This window comes from Cygnus atratus, chromosome 2 (genome assembly GCF_013377495.2).
Source record: "Cygnus atratus isolate AKBS03 ecotype Queensland, Australia chromosome 2, CAtr_DNAZoo_HiC_assembly, whole genome shotgun sequence".
Lineage (NCBI taxonomy): Eukaryota > Metazoa > Chordata > Aves > Anseriformes > Anatidae > Cygnus > Cygnus atratus.
The window spans coordinates 52,520,783-52,543,526 of NC_066363.1; the positions used below are offsets into that span (position 1 = coordinate 52,520,783).

Consider the following 22,744-nt stretch of genomic DNA (forward strand, 5'->3'; position numbering starts at 1 on the left):
GCCAGGCGGCGGAAGGCAGGGGCGCTTCCGAGGCGGGGCCAGCCGGGCGCGTGCGGCCATGGTGAGGCGGCGGCGGCGGCAGGAGGCTGCGGCGGTGCCCGCGGGCCCGCCTTCCCCGCCGGACCCCGATGACGAGGAGGCCCCGGAGGAGCTGTCCTTCGGCGCGGCGGCGGCGGCGGCCGAGAGCGAGCGGCAGCTGGCGGGGGAGGCGGCGCGCAGGTAGGGCCGGCCCTCGCCCCGCTCCCCCTCCCCCCCCCTCCCCTTCACGGTCCCGGCCCCGCGCTGACGGCCCGGCCCCCCCGCAGGCACCGGGAGCTGCTGAAGGAGAGGCGGCGGCGGCGGCAGGAGCTGTTCGCGGAGCAGAAGGTAACGCCGCGCCGCGCCCCCCCCTCACACCCACACCCCATCATCCCGGCCGGTGACGGCCGCTAACCGCCGGTAACGGCCGTGTTCCCGCAGAGGAGGAAGCTGCTGCCCGAGGCCCTGCTGCAGGAGCTGGCCGCCGGACGGTGAGGCTGGGGGCGGGCGGGGGGGTTACCCGCGGTACCTTCCCTCGGCCCTCTGCCGGCAGCCCGGCACATCGCAAGGCGTGAGACTGACCGGCCACTTTCTCCTTCCTTCTTTCCTTCCTCCGCAGACCGGACAAGCCAGCCGCAGCTGAGCGAGGTACGCCGAGGCTCCGCTTCTGTCGCACGGTGCGCCCCGTCGGGTTTCCTTTCGGCGCTGTAAGCCGCCCGGAGGGTGGAAGCTGAAGGCGCCGTGCTGCTTGGCTGCTGCCAAAGAAAAATAGCGGGGTTGGTGGTGGTCGTGTTTAATCTTGATGCCAGTGCCTTTTACAAAGGCTATTTGATGTACAGTGGTTTCAGTTAAAAGACCTGAGGTCTTTAGCATGGGCAGCAGACAGGTGTTCAAACAGGAAAAAAAAAAGGGCCAGAAAGGGGTTAATTTAAAGGGTCAGAAAAAGATTAATTTTTAGCGTTCACTTACGTTATAAAAGCTATTTATAGAGTTCTTAGTTGCCTTAATACTTCTTATATTTGATGGCACCTGTAAAAACTAGGTAACTTTTTTCAAATGCTCAACTAGAAAATCAGACACCAGGTTACTCACAAATGCTGCTTTTTAGCCTACTTCAAAGGGGGCTAGAAAGCCCCCTCTTATACTACACAAAACAAAAATAAGTTGTAGAGTGTTCTTTTAATAATGATTCTCTCATCATGATGTAGATGGCTGGTGTAACTGTTGCTACTTCTTTCTTGTTTTTAAAAAAATCAGTTGGCATAAAGCAGATGAGCATGGTGTGGTATTTTGAATGCTCAGTCTCTGTGGTACGTGTTTAGTAGAGAATGAAGCTCTTTGCGAGCAATGCTTAGCTGTTGTGTTGCACTGAATTTTTGTCCTATGGTTAATCCCTTTTGTTGTTGTTGATGCCAAGGAACAGGAAAGACGAATGGCTGCTTCAGGATGGTTCCGCTTCCCCTCCCTCTAACACACTTAACTAGCTTTCACTAGCCAGAGGGTCTGAAAAAGCGCTTGTTGGAGTTACCTTGTTTCTCAGTTGGGTCGTTGTTTCGTTCCTGTTTGTCTTCCATTTACTGCTCTTGATTCATAATGTTCTGGATTTTTTTTGTGTGTCTATTAAATTTTCTCTAGACAAACAGCCTGGCCGTAGGTCTGAGAAGCAGAGCGAAGGCCGTGTGCTGAAACAGGTGAAGCAGGACAAAGCCAGGGGTGCCAGGTATGCCGAAGCGGAAGGCGTGGGGCTTCTGTCTCAGTGTGGGACTGCTTCCCCCAGTCACAGCAGCTGTTCGGCACTTCGTGGTGTTACCCCTGCTCGCTCTCTCACACAAACAAATTTACGTGCTTAAATTCCTCCTGTTATGCTGCTGTACTTGTAAAAATATATCCTAACAGCAGATCCTGTGACGTGGCATCCAGGAAGGTACCTTCACCCTGCCTGATGTACATGGGTGCTGGGTTGTTTGCTTTTCTTTAGTGAAATTAATTGTGGCTATGGATAATACCATGCATGGATTTTTTTAAGTGTTGTATTTAGGAATCTAATGATTAGCTATGAATTTATTTGCAGCTACTAGCAAATGAAACCCATTTTAACACTTAGTAAAGGTACACATTCAATAACAGAGGCAAAGCTGACCTCCTAAAAACTGTTTTGGGTTTCATTCCTCTTATTTTGTTCACTTCTTGCTGTATACGTAGTTTTAAACATGTGCATAGGTAGAATTAATGTGTGCATGTGTAAGCTTTCTTGATTCCACCACCTCAAAATGGAATCTTGAGAAGAATTAAGTCTTTCCTCTCTCAACTGGTGTGAGCTAGCCAGGCCGTCATCAGCACCCCAGCAGAAGTTCTGCATGTTCTACCTCACATCCACTTGCTGGGGACTTAATTGCTGGATTTCATTCTGTAGGGGAAAGTTGCAGGAGCTTCTGACAGGACCAGTTTGAGGCTCTTACTCCATTTATTAGTTTTTTTTAATACTGCTGCAAAGCTTGGCTGATAATCAATCAGAAGCCTGTGCAGACAGCTGTTGTGCTCAAGTAGCAAAATACTGACTGAGGGTGAGTGTTGTTCTGGGTGCAGTAGCTATGCTACAGTGACTTAAATCTTTCTTCAACTAGGTTGAAAGGAAACTATACAGCCATGCACTTAAAAGATCAGAGTTTAACAGGCCTCCACCAACAAACAGCCAAAGACTTCGTGTACAGCCATCTCTACGGCCCAGGCACCAACCGAACAAGCGGTATGCAGTTTTCCTTAGGTCTGCACCTAGGTTTATCTGCATTAAACCTCGTAATTAATGCTTATCTCCATTTCAGCAAATGAATTTTTTTCCCTCGCAAACAAGAAAGATCCAGTTAAAAAAGCTGCAGTTCAGTTTGTGGACAAATCTTGGGGTAAGTGTAGAAAAATAAAATGGAAGGTGGTACTACTTTATGCAGATAAGGCTTGAATTTTTTTTTTCCAAATTTAAATAAGCTTTTGCATGTTACAGAGCTGTAGCTTCCTACCTTTTTTTGAAAACAAAGCGATAGTAAGGGAGGGGAGCAGGATGGTACAGCCTGAGTGTGCCTAATGAATGCTTCGCTGGAGAGAGCCTGTAGGACAAGCATTAGCTCATTTTTCATACAGTAAGCGACAGTCTCAGGGTTAGAGCTACAGTTACTTGTTGAATTGGATAATGCTTGCTTTGGGGTTTATAGCTTGAGCAGCTGAAGTCATTTCAGATTAAGATCTTAAGTTTTGGTTTCTTAGCATCCCTGCTTTGTTAGAGCAGAGGGAAGTAGTGCCCCGTCGTCCCTATAAAAAAAATGGACATTACTGAAATGAATGGGGACAGACTTAGACACACATCAATCCTAGCACACCTTGCCCATCAATCACAGAAGCAAATTCTATGACAGTCAGTTTGATATCACATTGTAGGGATAGGACAAAGGCTAATAGCTTTAAACTAAAAGAGGGGAGATTTAGATTAGATGTTAGGAAGAAATCCTTCACCACGAGGGTGGTGAGGCACTGGCACAGGCTGCCCAGAGCAGCTGTGGATGCCCCATCCCTGGAGGTGCTCAAGGCCAGGCTGGATGGGGCTTTGGGCAGCCTGGTCTGGTGGGAGGTGTCCCTGCCCATGGCAGGGGGTTGGCACTGGGTGGTCTTTAAGGGCCCTTCCATTCTGTGGAAAATCATAAAGATCAGAGGAAAACATGAGACTCAATTAACACTCCTAAGTCATCAGTCTGCTTTTCACTTGTGCTTTGGAAGTTAAAAGCATTATCAGCTTTCCACTCAGTTCTCCTGTCTAAACTTCAAATGTTGCAGTAATTAATGCACGGCTGCTGGTTACAGAGCTGAACACGAAAAATGCTTACAGCCTTACTGCTTTGTTTTTGTTTTAAGGGCTAGAAAAAAAGGAAAAAGCAACAAAGTTTAAGAAACACTGGATTGCAATGAAGATGTAAAGTACAGCATGAAGACAGCTTTTCCACAAGATGCCATCAAGGACATAGGCTGAAGATTAATTTCTCACCATCTATACGTAATAGCTGCTTTTTTCCTGCCCCTTCTCCATCACCACTGCTCTCTTTCAGCAGGTACTGATCTTTACAGAGCTGTGTCCCCATTGCCCTGTGTTCTTTACTTCCCCCTTTCAGAACTTACTGGGGGCAGCTAACAAAGCGCTGGGTCACAGCAGGGACAGTGTGACCTTCAGGGGCTGCTACAGCCGGGCTCAGAGCTGGACTCCATTTCATGAGAGAATAAAGATGAATGAGTTTGTACTTACCCTTCTGGCTGCTGCCTTTCTTAAACCTGTCCAACTGCTGGCTGTGCTTGCTTCGTGGTAAAGAACACGCTCAGCCTTTAACTGTCAGCAGTTCAGCCACTGCGGTATGCTGATTGCAGGGTTGAGCCACGAAGCACCCTGCTTAAATCAGTCCATGTTAGAAGCACTGGTCTAGGCTAAATAGCTCAAAGAAAGTGTAGCACACATCCATGCTACCACATATGTAGAAGTAAGTTTTTAATGGCTGGTTAATTATGATATCACTACATTTTATTGCAATATAGTACTATTTAAGCACTTTTAAAAATGCAAGGTGTACAAAGATTAAATTAAGACTGTAAATTGACTAAATATTTGGTTTTTATATAAATAGGTCATAACCACACGGTGTTGACATGTAATACTGTTATAATACAACAGTTAAACTGGTGAGTCTACACAACAGAAGCTGTCTGTAGTTAAACAAGGAAACAAAGTTGAAAAGACCATGTTAAAACAAAAAAAAAAAACTACTAAGATCAACAGGTTGGGATTGTAAGTAGCAACAAACATATTCACTCAGCTCCTGAGTAATTCAAGTTTTACAGTACACATTAAAAAATATCATTTCTTCCCATCAACACTATGTATCCAAACCATCAGGTGTTTATGCATTTTGCAAATTACATTGATTGAACTATGTAACAATGGGGGTGGAGGTTGGCAAGTCATCCTGCTTGACATTTGTATCACCCATATGCTAACACATCCACGTTTGCTATTCTTCTGTCCCACCACAAGGTAGCAGGATTTTTGGTTTGTTTTGGACAATCGTTTAGAGGACTTGTAATTGTCAATTTGGATGGCTGACATTATCAGTGATATTTTCCACTCTTAGTTGTCTAAGAGGTTTAAAGATGGAAATTTTCTCCTAACACTAAGTTAGAAATCATTTGCATCATGCTGTAAACTAGGAAGCAACATAAAGCGACAGACTTGTCCTTAGTACATAATTAAAATCCCAAATTCCAGTCAGCAGAGCTGGTCTACTTTCCACATCGAATATGCCACAACACCTTTCAGATCTTCAAATGCATAGCTAGTGTAGGTAATCTTCCACTGTGGCAAACGCGCAGGATCCAATTCCTGATCGAGCCATCAATCCTAGACACTGTGACGCTTGTCCCATCGCGAGGGCAAGCGGTGGTTGCTTTGGCAGATTGTGAGTCTCTGAAAGAGGATTCACAATGGCAGTTAAAATACCTCATTAGTTTTCATAATTTTCATGTACTGAAAACAAAATTCCTGTATTTACATGCAAAGCTTTCTATTATAGCAATACAAAACAGGAACAAAGTGACCTTTTGAAATTCCCTGCCTAGCTCCATTGTTGAAAAAGACTATTTTTGCTTTGAACCAAACAGGTGAGTATTACATCTGTTGCATTAACATCCCCCCCCCAAACTCTCTGTTCTGCCAGCAGAGCATATGATACCACCACCACACCCCTCACAAATCACTCTCAGCCAGCCCAGCACTAAACCCAGCACACGACGCAGGGTGAGCAGCAGCGCTGCCTTTCTTCAACAGAAGGCACGGGAGGACACCAAACGTGCAAACCACAAGGCCTTACCTAGTATTGCACTATTAAGCACAGAGCACACGGGTTCTCTTTGTATCGGGTCAAGCTGATTTCCAACAGGGCTGCTCCAGGGATCCGAATATGCAAGTAAACTAAAAGCATCCTGTGGAGAGAGGATTTTTTAAAATTATTATTACATCACAGCTATCCTCTACTAGGGAAAACTAGGACCATTTTCTTAACACATTTTGACTCATGACTCCGAAGCGAGAAGACGGTTGTTTTATATACCAGATTTTACCTAGAAATCCTTCATCAGTACAAAGGGATAAAAAATTGTAACAGCAGTTGTTTTAAACAAGTGGGGTTCTTCCCAACAAAATTATTTGGAAAGATAAAATCAGCAGTGTTTTAGTAAGTGGCGAGAAAGAAAACAGGCTGGAAATTGTAGGCAGTCAGTCTTTGGTAAGGGAATTATTTTCCAGGTCAGTCTCAAGTCAAGGTAAACTACTTATACACACTCAGCATACTAAACAGAGCGCACATTTCTGGTGTCTGTACCAATTCTTGCTGAAAGCTGTACATTGATTCCAGTAGCCAAGCTACATGGTCAGCAATAAGACAAAAGGGATATGCCAAATTCAACTCTGCTCTCAATTTTGTTACAGCATGAAGTTATTTTCCCCCATGAATGTGCTACACAGACAAGATCTTGCTACCCCACAGCTGACTAAAATGCTTAAGCTTCTGTGATTTTTGTCTGAGAGAAGTAAAACAATACCGTTACACAGCATGCTGTGAAAAGTTTCTGCTGGGCAGCACGGTTATTCACCTTAACACCACAATTTCAGGATTAAGCATACCTTGAGCATTTTCTTATTTGCTGTGTTTTTGCCACATTCTCTTCTTAGTTGCTCACTCATTGCTTGCAATTCTCTTCCAAAATGGATCATTCGTTCGATAGCTGCTTGGCTGCCACCGCACAGTTGACGCCTTAACTGACTTGAATCTACTTCTGCAAAAACGATATCGTCATCATCACCACTAATAAAGTGACAATAAAAAAGCTAGGGATCTAGGTTCACTGATTTCACTTTAAAACCATCTGCCTTCTCAGGGGGAACACATGTAGGGCCACAGATCTTGGCAGACTGTACGCCTGTGCTGCACGCCATTAAACTGCTCCTTAATTAATAGTAACTTGGAAGATTTAGCCTTAACAGCAAACGCCATCCACACATACTGCTTATTTTGCAACAATTTGTTTTAAACTAACTGGGACTATAAACCAGATTTTACCTTAAAAAAAAAAAAAAAAAAAGAACCCCCACGTTCTAGCTACCTTTTTAATTCTTTGTTATTGCACTTCTAAAGATATGCCAAACCCTGAACCAGTAAATTAGGATTAAAGGAAGAACTAAACCCCAAACTCCCATGACAGACACTGTTGTTTAGAAGGTACACAGTCCTTGTACAATATACTAGCTTTATGATTTGAACTTCTCAGGCTTCTTTTGTAATGAAGTGGAACATTATGATCACTTTCTTTACTATTTGGTACAATATTCCCAAGTGCTACTGATTTTAATAGGTATTCATGCAGTTTTTGAATAGTAAATTAACCTTTAGCTTCTCTGAAAATTCTGCCTTTCTTAAATTTACAACTAGAGATACCTGTAAAAAAAAGGATTTATCCATTCCTTGCCATTTTTCATCAACAGAACTGAGTTTTGAAACAAAATTTTGTGCCTACTTTACATGACATACACAGCACTAAGGAGAATGTATAAATATTTCAAAAAGCAAAACAAAATTCTCAATCTGATGCCACAAACAATGTAGTTTGAGGAGCCATGTTCCTTTTTACAAAGGTGAAGCACCTGCAAGTCTTCAAGCAGTGGTGCTTGTTGCTAGCTGCAGCCCAATCTAGGACATCACTTTCTAAAGGCAGAAAAACCCCTCTATATCAAAAAACAAAACACACAGAAAGACAAAAACCACCCCTCTCTGCTCCCTGTGCAGCTGCTTCACGTCTGTCACAGCAAGCCTCTGTGGTCAAGGCTGCAAGAGAGTAAAGAAGCATTTTGTTTTTTCTGTCACAGAAATGAGGCCTTGTTGTTACCCAGTTTCAGAGCATAATGCAGCGAAACAGCCTGGCGGTTTGAATATCCCCCCCTTCAGGGCTGAAACAGAATTAGATTTGCTTTGGAACAGTTATGTAGTATTTACCAGCAAAGCCACACGATCAGTAACCGCACTTGCCCTCAGACCCCTGCAGCATGCAGAGGTATTTGTAAGCAGCACTGCGTTCAGAAAGTTAACCAGCGATGTCCTGGGTTTTGTATTTCACTTAAGCTACGTATTAACTGGTGTCTGTTTAAATTGATGGCTTGAGAGCATGGTTCTGCAAATGCAGAAATGGTTGGGCTGGATGCTTCCATTTCTCCAGATGCAGCCAGGAATAACATCCCCTGCCCAGCCTCCGTCCCGTGTTCTCACTGAAGCGATGTGACTGCCTTCAGCAGGGACTGCCCAGCAGGGACTGGGCAGGGACAGTCAGTGCCTAACTGGCAGAGTAAACGCTCTCTTTTTAAGTAGTGCTGCCACTCAGAGGGTACTCACGTACCCACTTACCACTAACATCAGCAGGTAGGAGTGAACATAAAGCAGGCTAAGTAAAACAGTTACTTTTTAGATCACAACTATAGAAAGCAGGATATTATGTTGGTGGAATTCTTTTTTTTTTTGGTTACGTCCCAGTTTCCAAATATAGTTCTTTTCCTGAGTATTTAGTACTAGCATCTTCACCATTCTTTGTATTCTATGTAAGTGCTGTGCAATTTCTCCTCTTACTGTTGACTCCAAAGATGCCATCGAGAACTATGAGTGGTGAGATGACTGGAAGAAGGAGAAGCCACCTGTCAGCCCTAGCCCAGGCACTCTGCACAAGTAGGGTATTTATTCTGAAAGGTATTTCCTTAGAAATTGATACTAGTTCAAATATCCACGAGTTACCACTTTCCCCTGTTCTCACACTGATATCAGACCACCTAAATCAACGGTTATAAGGTTTACATATCATAACAGCAGAACAACAACAACAAAAATTAAGGTTTGAGCTAATATCCTTAATTTTCAAGTTGGGAAGCATTGCAAGTAAAAACATAACCTTGTTGCCATCACTTAATAAAAATGTAAGAAATATCACTGCAGACCCATTTCTGTGTCACATTCTTCCATTTCGTGATCATGTTTAGAACTACCATTTAGGAAGCCATTGGATGAAGTCTCAGCAACCCCATTGGAGTAGTGATCTGTTTCCATGTCTACATCATTGCTGAAATGAGAGGAATGAACAAAAATTGGACTCACATTTAAGAACTTAAGGTTATCTTCTTCACAACTTCACCACAAAACATCCTTATCTTGCCCACTGAAATACTGCTTTTAAATATTACCAAGGTAGATGACAATTTTTAATAGCAACCAGAGATACCAATGCAGCAGAGAAGTTTTAAGGTTCTCCCAACTAACACTAGCATTCAGTAAAACAACTTTTTCAGATGCTGATAAATGCAGTGTGTCCACCATTATACTACCAGTAAGTAGTATGACACTTTCTACATACACAGCAAGAAGTTCTTGTTTATGTACCTGTACATACAAAGAGGTGGAGAAAAATGCATTGAGAAAACACACTATTTCATGCCCCCCCCACCCCCACACCCCCCAAATTTATTTTTTAAAAACACAGTTAACTAAATATAAACCCTACTTTGAGAATACCATATTTAGGTAAATAATTCTCTCCAAAAAAGCCTCAATCTCTCAACGGAATGTCAGGGAAAAAGAAGAAAAATTCAAAGCAAATATCAAGAACATCATGACACTGACAGGAGATTCAGAGGCCAATTGAGAGCATGAAACTCCCCAACACACTTTGCTCATAGCAGGTCACAACGGCACTTTTAGAAAGTGCCAGTGTGGCTTTGGGGGTTGACCTTTCCTGACAGTTACATCCTATTCTATTCCTATTCTAAAGTCTGTTTTATTTTGTCATGGACAACCTAAAACCTTTTTGCTCTTGTGAAAGATTTAATATTAAAGTTTAATAGACTGCCTCCAATACAACCAAAAAGTATTCAGCTTCCTCTAAAGAAGCCAAGAAAGGTTTCTTTTAACCAGGCAGCTCTGCAGCAAAGGGAACTGTCCTCATCTTGTGAAAAATCCCAAAGTTGCCTGGACTCTGCCAAGCTGTTTGGCAGAGGTGATTACTGACGCAAATGCAAATTGTGAAGCTAAAAAGGAAACTGTTGCTCTTACTTCCTCCCCTCCCCAGCCACCCCTATCCAACTGTACTTTCTGTTACCACCATCACATCCTAGTCAGTAGCTTGGGGAATGTATCTTGGACGACACAGCCAAGTACTTATAGATTCCACAGGAATTTCGGTCCTGCTGCATCTGTGCATCCCACAGAGCTTAATATTTATACCCTGGTTAATATTTTCACTCTTTGCACAAGTGACAGTGATTGGTGGCAGGCAAACAGTTCTTGGTATGTGTGCAATGGAAGAGATCCACATCTCACATCCCGATTGTGTTCACTCTGCAGATACTTTCCAATTAGTGGCATTATCTGGAAAACTTTTTATTGCCTACACTATTTCCTATGCCATTCAATCAATACAGGGTAACTCATCTAGGCATAGGGGTATACTTTAGTTACTGCTCTCCAAAAAAACAGTGTGCTTTGAGGGAGCTTGAGTTAACATCAGTGGTTTACATTAAAGTCACAAGTGCCAGCGAGCTAGTTAATCTTCCCTGTACAACTTCAAAATTGACCGTAAATAGCTACAAGCAAGGTAATTTATTTTTGTATTTTATTTTATTTTTTTTTGCATTTCTTTTAACTGAATGGGAGAAAATAGTCTATTGAGCTGAAAAGTTAAAACAACTGAAGTGCAATCACAGAGAAGCAGTATTCCTCCTCCTTGGCACCCTCCATTAAATGCTTTAACTATCCTTAAGGGAAAAAAAAAAAAAAAAATCAAGCTCCTCTGAAAACTCTTTTCTGTAATAAAAGCATGTGGACAACGTAAGCATTAATGTTAGTTAGAAGCATCGAGGTTTATTCACCTGGAATAGCTGTTAACCTGCTGTGATCTTGACACATTTATGTTGTTGAGCTCTGGTACATTCAAGCTGGTGGTCGTATGTTTACTGTGACAGTACGATTGATGCACTTTATTTGATATTACTCCATTACTGCAACTACTTTCAAACCCTGAAAAGAAGTTTTTATAATTGAAATCATCTACAAACTTATTTGTAAGTACCTAATTACACAAGTGAAATAAACATGGCTTAATTGTTTGTGGTCACTAAATACTTCATTTGTCAAACAAGCAATCCCAAATAGTTAGCTTCCATGCTTCAGGTACCTGAAACTTCACGGCTTCTACAGTGCAGAAGTTAAAGCATTATTTAACAAATACGAAAACATAGATGAGAAGGTTTTTTAGTTGTGCATATACACTAAAATATAAAACTGAATCAACACAATCATTTTTTAGAATGGAAACATTATTTCTGAAAGACGTGAAGCATCTCCTCTAGGCCACTTAATCATTAAGAATAGAAGCAGACATGCATCTTTATAATTCCTTATCACATAATTCTCTTGATAAATACACAGTAAAATTCAGTGTTGAAAATGTTTTACATATTGCTAACTCAAATACAACCTCCCTCCTTCCCCCACATAATTATTTTAATTGCTAATATTGTGCTTTGCTAAATAAAATTACACCATGCTGTGAAATTCTGATGTCTGGCTAAAATCTCTTCTGACCCTTCTAAAATATAATCAAGAAACTACTATTTGAAGCAAAGATGTAATTGGCAGCTCTATCAAGCCCAGAAGCAGGAGCTCCCTAATATCTTCTAACATAGAAGCAGGTCACAGGAAGGGTTTATTATTTAAAAAGCAAACAAAACCAAAACAAAACTAAACAAAATAAAAACAACCACAAACACATGCCACTTTCTGCCATTCAGGAAATTCCAAATCTCAATGCTAATGATACCATTCATCAACTTGCTTATTAAATATCACCTCTGTTTTCAAAGTAAGAAAGTTCGAGGTACTTTCTACAACACATCCCAAGAAGCACCCAAAGAAACAACTCAAAATCTGAGCGTAACACCACTCAGACACATTCAGCAGCAGCTGGTATTCTAGTGGCTGTGCAACACTGGCTTCCTACTCAAACCTACCAAAAGGAGGAAAGAAAAGCCCCCAGTCTGCTCCAGTTTGGATTTAAGCATGAAACTGGACTGGAAGTTGATGGCTTCCACCTGCTACCAAAATAGTCTTGGGTTCAAAGATGACACCACATTCAAGTACCATTTTAACATGCCCAATCTCCTCTCTGTGTTTGGGAAGTTACTGGGATCTCCCCACAGGCACGGGGCAGCTCTAAACATGCAGGGCTTCCCACTGAAGCTTTACCACAGTCTAGACTCTCAGAACCTTTTCAGCTGCTCAGAGTGAAATTCGGCTGGCAGAAGAAAGTAGCTCTTCTGTGTTTTTGTTTTTTAACCTAACTTGACCACTCAGTTTCTGGTATTTCCTACTATTTCATGAACACCACAGGAAATCAATAGAACAGACCACTTTCTAAGATTTAAGGCATTTTGCCTAAGCCACAATTTCGCATCAAAAGAACAAATTCATGCCAGAACCTTCCATCTCCTGGAAGCAACCATTTCTTAAATTTGATTTTATACATATGCTTTCTATTTCCCCAGCTGAGAATAAGATATTTTAATTGTTAAAACTATCGTTCAATGCAAAGCATTCAGTCTCAACCCAACTAAAACAAACTGTCTATCTGCAGGTTTGATACTTGTAACTTCTCCTGATACTCAAAATTATAGAAAAAGCTTGAAATGTGTGAAGTGTCCTCCACATCAACTTACCAGAAAAGTGTGTGCTGCTCCCTTTGCCTGTTGCCAAATTGTGAATGTTCATTCCATGGCTAGGGCTCATGCTAGGACTACTAAATGATCGTGGGCTAACAGGGTAACTATCTTGAGATTTTGGACTGTGGCCTCCCAAACACCGCACTTCACTGTCTGTACCATTCACCATCTCTATAAACTGGCGCACCCTAAACAAAAGACAAAGAAGTTAAGCCAACAAAACAATTAACACGTTTCAGTTGACCAGTGATTTTAGCGTTAAATATACAGTCTGACTCAATGAAATGCTGAGTGTCACTAACCCAATCATAAATAAACTTTGAGTATTCATCCAAAATACAAAACTACAAAATTTGTGAGGGAGGAGAACAGGAATATTATCCTTTGAGGATAAACTCTGGCAAGAAGTCCTCAAAGTTCAGAGAACTAAACTACATTTTTTGTTTTAACTGTTCTGTTTTATTGGCAGGGGCAAGTTTGTTTCTTGAGAAGGATACATAATTCTGTTGTCATGTCTATCATTCCCCTCAAAGTAAATGAGGACATACTTTCACTGCCTGGAACAGTAAGGATTAAATGATAACTTTTAACATGAAACATTTGCACTGGAAAACAGTTTAAAAAGCAAGATCACATACAAACCTTCCCTTTAGAGGCGGTTGCTCTTTGTCAATTTTATTTTAAATGAGGAGGTTTTACTATGAACTCTGATGAAGCTCACAACTACCACTAATGTTTTAGGCTTGGATAGTCTTAATAGAACAGGCAGAATTTAGCAAGACAGACTGAGAAAAAGAAACATACAGTTAATATTATAGAGTGAGGTCTTACACCAAAACGTTCCCATTTTATGAATTCTGTGGTAAGTTTGCAGCACTATCAGGTGAATTCTGTTCAGCACTTGAGTGTGACAGACTTGAAATACATTTCAACTGAATTAATTGACCATAAAAATCATAGCGTTTTGTTCTTATAGAAGGAGCAGATTTTTTCCCCACATTCAAACATTATGACATGATAGAAAATTCTGGAGGATCGGTGCAGGTGGCAAGTGCCAGAAGGTGAATATTGCGTGCCTGGGAAGCTACAAGAAGTCTTTGGGATTACCAAATTTCCACAGTATTAGCCAGAGGTTTCAAATAAAGTGACAAGGAGTGGAACAACTCATTTTAAACTGGTCTTTAACGTCAGTCAGCCATCTGAAGGAACAGACCAACTTATTCCACAAGACTTTTAGCTTTCTTGAATATTCATCAGTTAACATTAATTTTTATGTAGGAGAAACTGATTAAAATTCACTCCAAAAAATATAAAACTTAGTTCTATAGGACAAGTCTACAGCAAGATGTGAATTATGCTGCAAAACAGGACCTTGATGACAAAACCTAGTTAAACATGTAGCAAATAAATATAGCATAAAGAAAAAAACTACACAAATTTTCTAAAAAATGCTGCTTAACTGTTTAAGTTTTTGTGAAAACTTTAAATAAGTAACTGTCTAGTCTCAGAAGGTACTTGTGTCATCTATAAACACACATCTGTATAATTTGAAGACTCACTTTAATGCAAATAAGAGATTAGGATTTCTTTCTAGTAAACTTGGATACAACTGTTGTGTTGTTTCAATGGCTTCTCCCATTCTTCCTGCTAAAACCAATTTCTGAATTCCTGTTCACCAAAAAACAAATAAGAGATTAGGATTTTCTTCTAGTAAACTTGGATACAGCTGTTATGTTGTTTCAATGGGTTCTCCATTCACCCTGCCAAAACCAGTTTCTGAATTTCTGTTCACCAAAAACAACAGTTAAAAGGACAGCTTACGGATTAATACATGTAAATTATTAAGACACTGCAATCATTAAGTGTTTGCTTTTTTCTATTAGAAAAAATAGCGTAAAGAAAAATCATGCTTCCTTAAAATGCTCAATAGGGAAATCGAAGAATTGCACTCCTCCTACAGGTATTCAAACAAGTACTCAGTAAATACTTTTATTGTCAGCATACAACTACTTTGTACTCAGATTGCTCATTTAGAGCTAGATTAAGACTGCAGACACTTATGTGATTTATTTCTCATTTTCATAGCTTTATCATAAGCACATACCAAACTATTGTCACCCAAGAAAATTCAAATTAACTCCCACTCCCAGAGGTTCAATTTTGACCAAGAAATATAAAATTTAGTCTCCCTTACCTACAAGGCATGCTTTAAGTCAGGTTACAGTTGACTAAACCTTTCCACAACAGTCCCAGCAGCTTTAATTAATGCTTCTGTTGCTGTAACCTGGCACAAGCTTCAAACAGTCTCACAGCTCTATCCACCAACAGAGGAATTGATCCAAATGAAAAAACAGCCCAACAACCAGGCTATTTTTCCACCAGAGCAGCTTCCCTGTGTGGTGTGTCATGCAGACAACCACTGAACACAAATGCTTGTGTTCATACAGCAGGAATCTAAATGAATGGGGGAAGGCACTGTCTTAATCAGGCTGCCAAACAGCCCAGCCACAGCAAGTTAAAAGTGAACAGTATACTGTTAGTTCTCCATGTCCTCTTCCCCCTCACAACCATGAACAGGAAAAAATCAAAATTTGCTGTAACTTATCAAGCATTCTCTAACATCTTATCTCAACTATGAAAAGGGGTAAAGTCTAAACTTTTGTCACCACAGTTTTTTTTTATTCTTGTTTGTGAGAGCTAATGGTCAGTCACAAACACTACTATACAGACATCACACACATTTGCTTAAGACAGATCACAATTTTCCATTCAAGAGAAGGACAACAGGTAATTTATCACATCCTACTACATCAAACAAATTCCAAAAGTATTAGTGCAGAAGTTCATCTTAACCAGCTGTTCATAAATGTGTAGCTTTACATGAAAGTAAAGAACTGTACTACGAAATAGTGCTGAAACAAAATTCTACAAGGAAGCTTAAAAGAAAGTTTTATACAGTATCTGATTAAGGGAGAGGGGAATAAGAGATGTAATGTGCTTTCCAGCCTTACTTTGTCTATTTTTAATGGAAGCTAATTCTTCTAGCACAGTCTGGTCTGTGGACCTGGCGAATGCCTCTGCTGTTGCACAGTATCCATGGTGAACTAAGTAAGATGACACCATTCTAAAAATAAACAAAAACAAAAGCCAGAAACACTGATTAAATACAGGTAAGCAACTAAGAACCTCTTGAACATGAAACCTGTTCCTGAAAAAAAGTGACTGAATTAAAGAATTGTATTTGAAATTCAGAAACTTCAGTTAAGAGCCAGTATCTTCAAACTGAATACAAAACCGACATCATATTTTTTTATGATTTTAATACAATTATTTATGAACAACAATTGGGTCAATTAAAATACTACCTGCTAATGAAGTTTCTTTATTGCTCATTGCATACGTTGAAGCACAATTTCTGCACATCCTGAAGTGAATTTTTGCTTTCACCAAGAAATAAAAAACGTGAAGCCACAGCCATCATTTCTCCATGTGACGCATTAACAAGCCACAACCTAACCTGGCATGCCAAAAAATAAATGCAAAGGGAAATTTCCAGAGCCAACTATTATGACTGTGGCAATTTTTCTAAACAAACCAATCCAAATTGGACAGATCAAATCAGAACGGAAGATTTATATTTATTATAAATTCTTAAGTAATAACACAAGTCTCCTGAGAAACATCTATTCATGCTCAATTTTATACATATTTATCAAGCCTGCTATGTCAACAAAACTTTGTACTACTTCTTAATATTATCTGTGATTTTTTTTACATAAGACAATAGTTATATCTTAAAGACCTATGAATTAGATAAACCTTTTTTTTTTTTAATGATCGATATTCAAAGTCTTACTTCTGAATCATTGTTTGCCATTCTCCTTCCCGATCTCCTATTGGAAATCTGTCAATCTGTGCTTGAATTTTGGTTCTCCATTCTCGCATATAGTCTTCAATATCAAATACAAATGGGTGTTGTCCAAAATTAGCATCCACAACTTCTCCTGGTGTCTGAAGCCCTACTGTAGGGTACAAGTTTGGCTGCAAGAAAATTTTTAATTAGTTCTTTCCTCTTACACTGAATTCCCCGTATTTTTTTTTCAACTCTGTACTAATATCCCCAATGCTAGTAGTGTGAAAAAGCAAATACCTCTGGATTATCTGTCCAGTATTTAAAGCAACTTCTACCAATCCAGCAATACAATGACTGATTAGTTTTATTCCCAGTGGTCACAATTCTTTATTTTGAAATAAGAAAGCCTTAGTGATTATTCTCTTTCTAGTCAGAATATGCACTTTTTAAGCTGTGCTAACGTTTACAACTTTTGGTTTAAGTTTTACAAAATATTCAATACCAATTTTTAAATGATTTTTTTAAAGACCAGGATTAAAGTTTCTTTTAAAAAGAGAACAAAAATTAAACTTACAAAGTGGGCCATTTTCCTTTTGGGGTGAAATACTTAAAACATCGCTGAATTTTAGTGGTAAGAACTGACAGGATAGAGAACTCATTAGCCTCAAAGTCCAAGTGTAGCGCCTAAAAAGAACTGTAACAGTGCATTGAAGTTCTCGTGAATTCCTGGACTTGTATCTACAAAAAGACTTTAAAGCATTTATTGTTGTCTCAGTTTTATTTTCTGCTTAGAGATTAGGTCTCAATGCAAATTTGAAATATGCCAAATATAAGAGAAGTAAAACCTGTCTGTTGGGATTAAAGTAACTTTCTTAAATGCAACTAGCATCTCAGAAATGGCAATGCAATCAGTTTTTATTTATTTATTTATTTTTTAATATGCCTACATCATATTCACACTGCAGTCAATGGTGGTATGGTATAACGGTATGCTGATCTACAGAACTACATACTAAAGAAACGACAACTATGAGGAAGCCCTATCATGATGTTGACACATCAACATGCAGGTCACTAGAACGCTGAAACCCTGTGAAATTAATGAATACTCTAGCTGTTACAACCATGCCAAAGCCTATCTTGCCTCCTCCCCACTCTGACCTTTTTTTTTTTTTCCTCCCTTAAATAAATCTTGCTAATAGTGTTATCTAGCCTAGACTAAGCAACAAAGAAAGAGTCTCAAATCTTTTAATGAGATGAAAACAATCACTTCTAATGAGGAGGGGTCCAGCTTCATGCTTCATATTGAAATGTCAGAGTTCTCTTGTGTTGGTATCACAGGCTAGCAAGGACCCCTGCTGGCATCCCAAAGATACAGGAAAGTGGCAACAGTTTCCTACTTGTAGCACCCAACACCGCGCCCTGGGTTACTGGCTTCATTTTTCCTTAATATCTGTCCCTGCCTCCTGTGGTCACAGCTAACAGTAGCTGGCCAGATGGAACTGTGTTCACATGCTGTGCCCTAACCAGATTAGGTCAGAAGTGAAGTGGATGAGAAAAAGCAAAGTAAGTGCAGTATCATGCCTGCACCAGTAGCATAGGGGAACACAGTGACTTTAAGGAAGGTACAATTTCATTGACAAAAAAGAGAGAAGGCTTCAAGTATCTGCAGCTTTCTTGAAGAAAAAAATACTTTGATATGTTTGATATTATGGAGTGAACAGCACATAAGAAGATTTTTTGAAAACTAGGCATCAAGCATGAGTTACACTGACCACTGGCTACTTAAGTAGCCAGCATTAGGGCATCTGACACACAGCTGCACACATGCGCAACGCTGGTGGTTTAACGAAGGTTGATCTTGCATGTAGGGCCTGCATCTGTCAAACTAAGGATGTAGTAACTAATTGTATGTACAATTTCCTGGTAAAATTCCAATAGAATTGCTTGAACATTGAAAATCTGAATAGGAAAACCCCTGTGAAGCTTGATGTAAAAACAAAAAAGCTTTTTGCTTCAATTAATAAATCACTGAAATGATGAGCAGTATCTGGTATTAAATTGGATAAGAGGGTTATCATTGGATTTCCAAGAAGCACAAGGTAAATGTGAGTTACGTTTAAACATCTGTTTACAACACATAGCAAAGCTGTTTGAAAATGCACTTATCTTACCGGTAAATCTGTGAAAGCGATGCCTGTAACAAAGAAAAAACAAAGATTAATGTCTGGGTTCTAGTCAGGTTTCTCAAGTATATCATTATACGTTTAGAAAACTCACCCAAACTGTCTCAAAATTAGCAGTTAAGTGTGGTGACATCCATGATGCTTAGGTACAACTGATGTGCTTGAATAATAAAGGGCAACACTTGGCAAAGATTAATTTTCATTCAAAAGCTCTTAGTTTGCCCTTGATTTTTCACAATAGTGCCTAAGATTTAGCAAGCATCATACAGATACACAAAGGAGCATGAAAATTCTTGCTGTAGATTAAAACTTACAGGAAAGAAAAACATCTGCAGATAATTTTTTCACTTGCATGTCTTAATATTGAGACGTCAAGGCTTATTAGCAGTGTCTTTTCTTGCTTGTTATTATTTTTCTTTCTAAGTAGGCACTATCTTTACATGAGTAGCACATGACTATAATACTCCAAACCAGGCTGGAAAATGTTTCGCTCTAATTCACCCCAGGGTGTTTTGGTTTTTGAACAAAATAGCTTGATATCCTGTTATATAATTAAAAGCATCTACCCACCCTTAAGACCAGGACAGTGATTTTGCTGTCTCAGGATTAGAGAAAAATCTGACCTCTATACACTTGAGGAACTTCAAGCAGATTAAGGGGAAAAAAGCTTTCATTTAAAAATAAATAGGAGGAAGTCTACTTCTGACAGCCAAACGGTGAAAGTATTCCATAATTGTGTTTATTGTTGAAAATTTACTTCATTTTTTTTTTCAAGCACATAACTCAAATCCACTTATTCCCTCAAACTTGTATTTATTTCTATAACACCACTGCCTTTTCAAATTTAAGATTAAAACAAAAGCTTTTAACCTTTTGTATTAAATTCCATCCCTGTTTTCAATCTCCATTCTTCACTAAGACTTCAAATCTCAATAGCATCTGGAGTTCTTGCATCTTTAATACAAAAGGATGATGCATCTAGTGAATCTTGTCACGTCTTAAAGCTATCATTTTTACTTACTACCTGTTCACACCCTAATTTTTGTTATTATTATTTACTTATTTTTAAGTTATAACCACTTTTTTATTTGACACATTTTGACATCCAACTCATCCTTTTCCAAAATGATCATGGCAGTTGCTGAGATAAATGATGATCAATTGACAAATACTTTTTTTTTTTTTTTTTTTTAAAGTTCGTTAGTTTTGGGGGAGCTGGATGATTCCTCATCCAATTCAGGGTTTTACACATGCACAAATAATTGCTTAGCCCTTTCTGTACTGTCAAATCCCAGGCTGAGCCAGAGATTTCCAATACTCTAGTTACCTCTGTGGCCCAGAGAACAAAAACTAAGTGACCTCCATGTTGCAATTTGATAGGAATCCTGGACAACAAGCAGCAACAACTCAGCAAGACAGCCAAAATTTCTGTTTTTTTTTTTCCCCCTACACACATAATCAGAGCTCCTCTGCTCTCCAAGCTAGCAAAGCCCACCACAGCAAAAGAACAGTCAGGTTTCCTTCTGTAATCCAGGAAGCATTCATCAGATTTTCTGTTTGAGAGATGATACTATACTATACTTTGGGAGCATTATTCAACAGTTGGCCTAATCCAGTCTGCTTTAAGACTTTCACTGATATAGCAGGTTCTACCCCTTCCCACTTAGCTCTTCTACGCACATGGCCACAAGTACAGTCAGAACAGTGTTTGTGTTTGATCGACCACCTGATCTAACTTACCTGTAGCCATACTGCTACTAGCTCCAAAAACAGATGAAGGAAGACTACCCTTCTTAGCTTTAACCAAGATTAGAATCAATTAAACGAGCCCTTATCTTCCGTTTTGATATATACCTGAAACAGGGCGAAAACCAAACTGCTACAAAATGGATGATTCAGGCGTATATAAACTCTTTCAGCTCAGAAGAAATATTAAATCATGATAGAATCACAGACAAATTTTCTTAGAAGTGACCTCTGGAGGCATTTAAGCCCAGCTCAGAGCAGGGGTAGTACAACTCCCAAATTAGATCTGTCTGCTCAGATCTGAGCAAACATGTAGCCCAGTTCTGAGAGACAAGAAGAATTTGAACCCTGTTCTTCCCATTACTACTTCCCAAACCTCCTACGTGCTTGGAAATGTGAGAAAATAAAACTTCATAATCTCAATAATCTCTTATTTCAAGCTAGCTTCTCCTCATCTTTTCACGTTCCTACCCATGACAGTTTACTTCCTCTTTGTGAGCCTTATCCCTTGAACCCTCCTACTTCCCTCAGCACAATTCCAGTATCTCTTCATCAAGTCCCAAGCCCTTACTCTCTCCTTAATGCAGGAAATAGATTTTTTGTTCTGTCCTTACAACACTGCATGTTTTTGCTCATTAAATTACATAGTTACTGAATTATTGTATACATATCATTAGAAATTCTCTCTATTCTCCCCGCCATCTCCAAACTCAAGAATTGTCTTGCAGTGTTGCATAATGCTAAACTCTACCACAAGTACCTAGTGGACTTAATTTTAGCACAAATTCTATAATTTGTGGCTTTATCCCAACAATGTATGACTCCAAATTGGGAATCTAAAATACACTGTTCTCCAAAATATGTATAAAAATAATGCTATTTTGATATAAGGTTTTAGTGAAGGTTAAGTGTTCCCCATACAGCAGAATTTTTAAATTTATCTGTTCTCCATTTCTCTGATTCTCCAACATCCATCACCTTGTATTATAAATATCAAATATTAATTGTGGCCTCAGGAGCAGATTTCATAACTGCAGATCCTGTGGAATGAGATGCTACGGCAAATCCTTCCACATTCACAAGTCATGTTAGTGCAAGTGATACGTAAGAAATTATTCTTCCCAATTCTTTAGTTAGTACATAGATTACAAGATTATTTAAGGAAATATTCAAACACTGCTCCTAACGTGAGAAGAATTTCAGATTCAAAACACACAGGGAGCATCAAATTTACAGACAATGTTATCGTTAAAGATAATGATTCTCCATACCCAAGCTATGTCCATTCTTGGTGTAGAAGCAGGTATTATTGATAAGGTTGACACAACAACCAATGACATCACCCGTAGTAAATGTTGGACCGTAGGGTTGTCCGGTTCCAGAGGAACAGAATGAATGTCCATCATCTCCATGGTAACCATATGAATGTTTATCCCAACCTGCAGAACAAAGCATTTGCAATTTATTCATTTCCTTTATCACAAGATAGTGGAAAGACTAAGCAGAGTTAGCAAGATCTAATGAGGTTAATAAGATTATTTACTATGTTCAGTTTTCTAAGATTTCTTACGTAACTAACAAAGCTGATCCTTTTTTAAAGAAAAGGACAGCTTCTTTTATCAAAATGGCTGAACAGGTAATGCCATTTGTAGTACTTAAAAGGCAACACAAATTCAGAAAACATGTTTTTGCTTTAAGCAAACATGCAGAATTACCAAAACCAAAAAATAACATCAGCTACAATGTTGAAATTTCAAAGCTGTCTGTAGATCTGACATGTCCCAGTAAAGCAGTGAAGATCCTCCTGTTCTCCCTTTCATCTTACAAAACTATTGCAACAACCATATGTCATAATCAAATTCTTCCTGGCTAAAACCCAGATATGCATCTCTGGGGAAACACATTTCAACTCCTGATTATTCTTAATGACTATTCAGCAGCAAACAATCTCTGCACAATAGCAGAGTCTCTAGACTATAGAGTCACTAGATTCGCTGCTCCTACAAAAAAAAGGAAAAAATTATGAATACAGGTGAAAGTCACAGCCAGCAGGCAAATCATTATGTATGCAAATAGGGTGCTAATTTTGCAGAAAGAAGCTGTAGAACT

General features: G+C 39.4%; 2 protein-coding genes across 3 annotated transcripts in view; one reads left to right on the forward strand and one right to left on the reverse strand.

The window, feature by feature from the left end:
- Window positions 1–5: 5 nt before the first annotated feature.
- NOL7 (nucleolar protein 7) lies at window positions 6–4,303 on the forward strand. The gene is made up of 8 exons (XM_035549648.2): window positions 6–219; window positions 306–366; window positions 460–509; window positions 638–666; window positions 1,654–1,738; window positions 2,643–2,764; window positions 2,841–2,918; window positions 3,919–4,303. The coding sequence occupies exons 1-8, from the start codon at window positions 59–61 to the stop codon at window positions 3,978–3,980; spliced, it is 648 nt and encodes a 215-aa protein (XP_035405541.1). The 5' UTR covers window positions 6–58; the 3' UTR covers window positions 3,981–4,303.
- Window positions 4,304–4,523: 220 nt separating this feature from the next.
- Window positions 4,524–22,744, reverse strand: part of RANBP9 (RAN binding protein 9) — a 39,310-nt gene continuing 21,089 nt past the window's right edge. Inside the window, exons 4-14 of one of the 2 annotated variants that reach the window (XM_050708615.1) lie at window positions 21,907–22,074; window positions 18,878–18,900; window positions 16,707–16,891; window positions 15,862–15,974; window positions 14,410–14,518; window positions 12,848–13,038; window positions 11,003–11,150; window positions 9,080–9,201; window positions 6,728–6,879; window positions 5,916–6,027; window positions 4,524–5,512 (exon numbers count right to left, since the gene is read on the reverse strand). In XM_050708615.1, the coding sequence (XP_050564572.1) occupies window positions 5,382–5,512; window positions 5,916–6,027; window positions 6,728–6,879; window positions 9,080–9,201; window positions 11,003–11,150; window positions 12,848–13,038; window positions 14,410–14,518; window positions 15,862–15,974; window positions 16,707–16,891; window positions 18,878–18,900; window positions 21,907–22,074 (1,454 nt within the window). In that variant the 3' untranslated portion in view covers window positions 4,524–5,381. The remainder of the gene's footprint in view (window positions 5,513–5,915; window positions 6,028–6,727; window positions 6,880–9,079; window positions 9,202–11,002; window positions 11,151–12,847; window positions 13,039–14,409; window positions 14,519–15,861; window positions 15,975–16,706; window positions 16,892–18,877; window positions 18,901–21,906; window positions 22,075–22,744) is intronic. The other variant, XM_035549647.1, reaches the window with a different exon arrangement.

Excerpts from the sequence above, each read along its gene's own strand:
- NOL7 (XM_035549648.2), top strand. The coding sequence starts at position 59 with ATGGTGAGGCGGCGGCGGCGGCAGGAGGCTGCGGCGGTGCCCGCGGGC. Across the intron at positions 220-305 it reads GCGGGGGAGGCGGCGCGCAG|GCACCGGGAGCTGCTGAAGG; the intron begins GTAGGGCCGGCC and ends GCCCCCCCGCAG. Across the intron at positions 367-459 it reads AGCTGTTCGCGGAGCAGAAG|AGGAGGAAGCTGCTGCCCGA; the intron begins GTAACGCCGCGC and ends GTGTTCCCGCAG.